The sequence below is a fragment of the Hypanus sabinus genome, chromosome 27, assembly GCF_030144855.1.
Source record: "Hypanus sabinus isolate sHypSab1 chromosome 27, sHypSab1.hap1, whole genome shotgun sequence".
In the NCBI taxonomy this organism is placed as follows: Eukaryota; Metazoa; Chordata; class Chondrichthyes; order Myliobatiformes; family Dasyatidae; genus Hypanus; species Hypanus sabinus.
The window spans coordinates 45,010,352-45,016,516 of record NC_082732.1 but is presented as its reverse complement, the minus strand read 5'-3'; the positions used below and the strand labels follow the sequence as shown (position 1 = coordinate 45,016,516).

The window sequence follows — 6,165 nt, the reverse complement described above, 5'->3', positions numbered from 1 at the left end:
GAATCCTTGGATATGAAGAGGAAAAATAACTCTAGGGAGGTTTGAAAGCAAGGGTAAGGATCTTAAGATCCATTTGGTGTTTAACCAGAGCTTGTTATAATAATGGGTATTTTCATTGTTCTATTGTCACAGCTTTGTTCCAGATTGGTCATTGATTTTGGGTGAGTTGCTCCGTAGCAGGTGAAGAGGGAACTGCCGGTGTTTGTGAAGATGAAGGGATTTTTGGCACTCCAGAAAAGAGAAAAACAGCCACCAAGGGTCACTTTGAAGAAATGTGACCTGATCCAGTCAAAGGCCATTTGTGAAAGCTCAATCACTTTGGAGGGTGCAACTGGAAAGAAGGTAAGGATCAAGAATCAAGATCAAGGAGCAACTTTAGTCACTGTATACACTCAGTTGTCACTTTATTAGATACCTCCTGTATGTCCACCTAATAAAGTGGCCAATGAATGTTTGTTTGTGATCTTCTACTGCTGTAACCCATCCATTTAAAGGTTCAACATCTTGTGCATTCAGAGATACTCTTCTGCACACTACTGTTGTAACATGGGTTTATTTGAGTTACTGTCTCCTTCATGTCAACTTGACCCAGTCTGGCCATTTTCCCCTGATGCATCTCATTAACAAGGCATTTCTCTCCACAGAACTGCTGCTCACTGGATGCTTTTTCTATTTCTCACACCATTCTCTGGAAACTCTAGAGACTGTTGTACATGAAAATCCCAAGAGATCAGCAGTTTTTTGAGATACTCAAGCCACCCCGTCTGGCACCAACAAAGTCACTTAGATCACATTTTTCCCTATTTTGATGTTTGGTCTGAACAGACACTGAACCTCTTACCCATGTCTGCATGCTTCTATACATTGAGTTGCTGCCACATGATTGGCTGATTATTATGAGCAGGTGTACAGGTGCACCTAATAAGGTAGCCACTGAGTGTAGATTTACTTGAGTGAGGAATTTGCTGTGGCATGATAATGTGACATTCAACAAAAATCAACATTTAACAATTGTAAAAATAAAGAATTATATATAAAAATTATATATATATGCTAATAAAGTTAGAGGTTAGGACAGATATGGTATAAAATGTGCATAAATACACAAATACCAGCATGTATTTACAATGTAAACATAAGAAGTGGTTTAAAGTGTTTAGCATGCAGTGCAGTGACAGGGGTATTAGGTCAGGGGTTACAGGGGTAACTAGAATGTATCATCAGATTAACTGCCTGGCTTGTCTTACACCTTCCTGTGTGATACTCTGATCTGCAACCAACAGTAGAAACAGGATCCGTTGTTCAAAAATTAGAGTAACCAATTAGAGTAACTATTACAGCTGCAGAAAGGGTGGGTAATGTAGCAGGATCCTCTTTTGAGTCAGTATGGGTGGAAGTCAGGAACAGGAAGGGAGCAGTTACTCTACTGGGGTTATTCTATAGGCCCCCTGGTAGCAGCAGAGATACTAGGGAGCAGATTGGGAGGCAGATTTTGGAAAGGTGCAAAAATAACAGGGTTGTTATCATGGGTGACTTTAACTTCCCTAATATTGATTGGAACTTGATTAGTTCCAAGGGTTTAGATGGGGCAGAGTTTAAGTGTGTCCAGGATGGATTCCTGTCACAGTATGTTGACAGGCCGACTAGGAGGAATGCCATACTAGATCTAGTATTAGGTAACGAACCGGGTCAGGTCACAGATCTCTCAGTGGATGAGCATCTGGGGGACAGTGATCACCGCTCCCTGACCTTTAGCATTATCATGGAAAAGGATAGAATCAGAGAGGACAGAAAAATTTTTAATTGGGGAAGGGCAAATTATGAGGCTATAAGGCTAGAACTTGCGGGTGTGAATTGGGATGATGTTTTTGCAGGGAAATGTACTATGGACATGTGGTTGATATTTAAGGATCTCTTGCAGGATGTTAGGGATAAATTTGTCCTGGTGAGGAAGATAAAGAATGGTAGGGTGAAGGAACCATGGGTGACAAGTGAAGTGGAAAATCTAGTCGGGTGGAAGAAGGCAGCATACATGAGGTTTAGGAAGCAAGGATCAGATGGGTCTATTGAGGAATATAAGGTAGCAAGAAAGGAGCTTAAGAAGGGACTGAGAAGAGCAAGAAGGGGACATGAGAAGGCCTTGGCGAGTAGGGTAAAGGAAAACCCCAAGGCCTTCTTCAATTATGTGAAGAACAAAAGGATGACAGGAGTGAAGGTAGGACTGATTAGAGATAAAAGTGGGAAGATGTTCCTGGAGGCTGTGGAAGTGAGCGAGGTCCTCTATGAATACTTCTCTTCGGTATTCATCACTGAGAGGGAACTTGATGACAGTGAGGACAATATGAGTGAGGTTGATGGAGCATGTTGATATTAAGGGAGAGGAGGTGTTGGAGTTGTTAAAACACATTAGGACGGATGAGTCCCCTGACGGAATATTCCCCAGGCTGCTCCATGAGGCAAGGGAAAAGATTGCTGAACCTCTGGCTAGGATCTTTATGTCCTCGTTCCCCACGGGAATGGTACCGGAGAATTGGAGGGAGGCGAATGTTGTCCCCTTGTTCAAAAAAGGTAGTAGGGATAGTCCAGGTAATTATAGACCAGTGAGCCTTATGTCTGTGGTGGGAAAGCTGTTGGAAAAGATTCTTAGAGATAGGATCTATGAGCATTTAGAGAATCATGGTCTGATCAGGGACAGTCAGCATGGCTTTGTGAAGGGCAGATCATGCCTAACAAGCCTGATAGAGTTCTTTGAGGAGGTGACCAGGCATATAGATGAGGGTAGTGCAGTGGATGTGATCTACATGGATTTTAGTAAGGCATTTGACAAGGTTCCACATGGTAGGCTTATTCAGAAAGTCAGAAGGCATGGGATCCAGGGAAGTTTGGCCAGGTGGATTCAGAATTGGCTTGCCTGCAGAAGGCAGAGGGTCATGGTGGAGGGAGTAATTCAGATTGGAGGGTTGTGTCCCACAAGGATTTGTTCTGGGACCTCTACTTCTTTTTAAAATATATTTTTTATTAAATTTTTAAGAGAATTACATAAAATGAATAGAATAATAGAGTAATGAAAATTAATATCAGCTCTCCCCCCTCCCCTTAACATCCATATCTAAAAAAAAAGAGAAAAAAAGAAAGAAGAAAGAAAGATTGCCTGGATATTGGAAGATCCCCACATGCTCCATGGAGTTCAAAATAGCTTTAGTATATATCTTTATTTTTTCCCCAAATAGCTAATAATTTTATCTTCAAAAGACCTATATATTTAATCCTATCTTTTGTAAATAAGGGTGCCAAATTTTCAAAAATATATCATATTCATTTCTTAAATTATAAGTAATTGTTTCAAGTGGAATGCAGCTAAATATTTCATTATTCCAACGGTCCATAGTATGAATCTGATTTCCAAGTAACTGCAATAGCTTTTTTGGCTACTGCCAATGCAATTTTTATAAATTTTTCCTGATATTTATTCAATTTAGGTTTCGGTATTATCCCTTCAATATCGCCTAATAAAAACAATATTGGGTTATGTGGAAGTTGTATTCCAATAATTTGTTCCAATAAAAGTCTTAAATTTATCCAAAATGGTTGAATTTTAAAACAAGACCAAGTAGAGTGTAAAAAAGTACCAATTTCTTGATTACATCGAAAACATTGGTCAGATAAATTTGGGTTTAATCTATTTAATTTTTGTGGTGTAATATATAATTGATGTAAAAAATTGTATTGTACTAATCTAAGTCGGACATTTATTGTATTTGTCGTACTGTCAAGACATAGTCTTGACCAACTTGTTTCATCAATTTTAATATTCAAATCAGTTTCCCATTTTTGTCTTGACTTATGAATTCCTTGTTTAATTGTCTGTTTTGAATCAAATTATACATACAAGAAGTAAATTTTTTAATTTTTCCTTTTTGAATTAAAATTTCTATTTCGTTAGGCTTCGGCATTAACATTGTTTGACCCAGTTTATCTCTTAAATAAGCCCTTAATTGAAAGTAACAGAAAAGAGTGTTGTTTGATACTTTATATTTATTCTTTAGTTGATCAAACGACATCAATATACCTCCTTCAAAACAGTCACCTATATACCTAATCCCTTTTTGAAACCAGTTATATAAAAGTTGGTTATTCATTGTAAAAGGAATGAGTCTATTTTGAATTAGGGTTCTCTTTGCTAATAAAGATTTCTTTATCTCATCATCAACGTTTATCTTATTCCATAAATCAATCAAATGTTTTAATATAAGAGATTCTTTCTTTTCCGGACCTCTACTTTTTGTGCTCTTTATTAACAACCTGAATGTGGGGGTAGAAGGGTGGGTTGGCAAGTTTGCAGACGACATAAAGGTTGGTGGTTTTGTAGATAGTGTAGAGGATTGTCGAAGATTGCAGAGAGACATTGATAGGATGAGAAGTGGCAGATGGAGTTCAACCCGGAGAAGTGTGAGGTGGTACACTTTGGAAGGACAAACTCCAAGGCAGAGTACAAAGTAAATGGCGGGATACTTGGTAGTGTGGAGGAGCAGAGGGATCTGGGGGTACATGTCCACAGATCCCTGAAAGTTACAGGTAAATAGGGTAGTTAAGAAAGTTTATGGGGTGTTAGCTTTCATAAGTCGAGGGATAAAGTTTAAGAGACGCAATGTAATGATGCAGCTCTATAAAACTCTAGTTAGGCCACACTTGGAGTACTGTGTCCAGTTCTGGTCGCCTCAGTATAGGAAGGATGTGGAAGCATTGGAAAGGGTACAGAGGAGATTTACCAGGATGCTGCCTGGTTTAGAGAGTGTGGATTATGATCAGAGATTAAGGGAGCTAGGGCTTTACTCTTTGGAGAGAAGGAGGATGAGAGGAGACATGATAGAGGTGTACAAGATATTAAGAGGAATAGACAGAGTGGACAGCCAGCGCCTCTTCCCCAGGGCACCACTGCTCCGTACAAGAGGACATGGCTTTAAGGTAAGGGGAGGGAAGTTCAAGGGGGATATTAGAGGAAGGTTTTTCACTCAGAGAGTGGTTGGTGCGTGGAATGCACTGCCTGAGTCAGTGGTGGAGGCAGATACACCAGTGAAGTTTAAGAGACTACTAGACAGGTATATGGAAGAATTTAAGGTGGGGGGGGGGGTTATATGGGAGGCAGGGTTTGAGGGTCGGCACAACATTGTGGGCCGAAGGGCCTGTAATGTGCTGTACTATTCTATGTTCTGAGTTCTAACATCAGCCAGAACTCTAAATCACTAATGCAGAGACATGAGTTCAAATCCCACCTTGGCAGAAGAGCAGTGTAGAATTCGGAACAATATAACACAGGAACAGGCCTTTTGGCCCATCAAGTCTGCTCCACCATTCTATCATGGCTGATTTATTATCCCTCTCAATCCTATTCTCCTACTGTCTCTCCGTAACCTTTGACACACTTACTAATCAAGAGCCTATCAACCTTGGCTTTAAATATACTCAATGATTTGGGCTCCACAGATTCACCACTCTCTGGCCAAAGAAATTCCTCCTCATCTCTGTTCTAAAGGCTCCACCTTCAAAGGAAACATCCTCTCCAAATCCACTCTATCTAGGCTTTTCAATATTTGATAGGTTTCAATGAGATCCCTCCTCATTCTTCTAAACACCAGTGAGTACAAACCTAAAGCCATCAAACAGTCCTCGTACATTAACCCTTTCATTCCCAGGGTCATTCCATAAACTTCCTCTGTCCCTGAAAGGGCTGGGTGAGTCCCTGCAGTGAGGGTACTCCCATGGGTAAGGGTTTCCAAGCATTAGGTCCACTGGCAGTGAGGCACTATATCTCCACATCAGGACAGTGAGCATATTGGAGGAGAATTGACCTCAGCTGACTCCACTACCAATATTATGTTTTTTACAGAGTAAGAACTGGATATACCGTGTACCTGAGAAGAGTGATCTGACCATTGGTAAGATTCCAGGAACTTTTCAAATTCTTTTCAGATCAGATCATAAAGCAAATTGCACTTGATGTCTGTAGCAATAATTGGGACATATTCCCCTATTACAGAGAGGTGAGGCAAAATGTGGACTGGGACAATTTCTTATTCATTTCACTGTGCCCTTTACTTTTTGCATTTATGGTTTGTCCTCTTTTTGCATATTGTGTGTGCCCATCTCTGTGCGTAGTTTTTCATT

At 40.1% G+C, this 6,165-nt stretch overlaps 1 protein-coding gene across 1 annotated transcript in view; it reads left to right on the top strand.

The window, feature by feature from the left end:
* The window catches only part of LOC132381915 (coiled-coil domain-containing protein 27-like), a 28,017-nt gene continuing 21,852 nt past the window's right edge, over window positions 1–6,165 (top strand). The window contains exons 1-2 of the mRNA XM_059951628.1: window positions 1–395; window positions 5,890–5,936. Coding sequence (XP_059807611.1) covers window positions 211–395; window positions 5,890–5,936 — 232 coding nt within the window. The 5' untranslated portion in view covers window positions 1–210. The remainder of the gene's footprint in view (window positions 396–5,889; window positions 5,937–6,165) is intronic.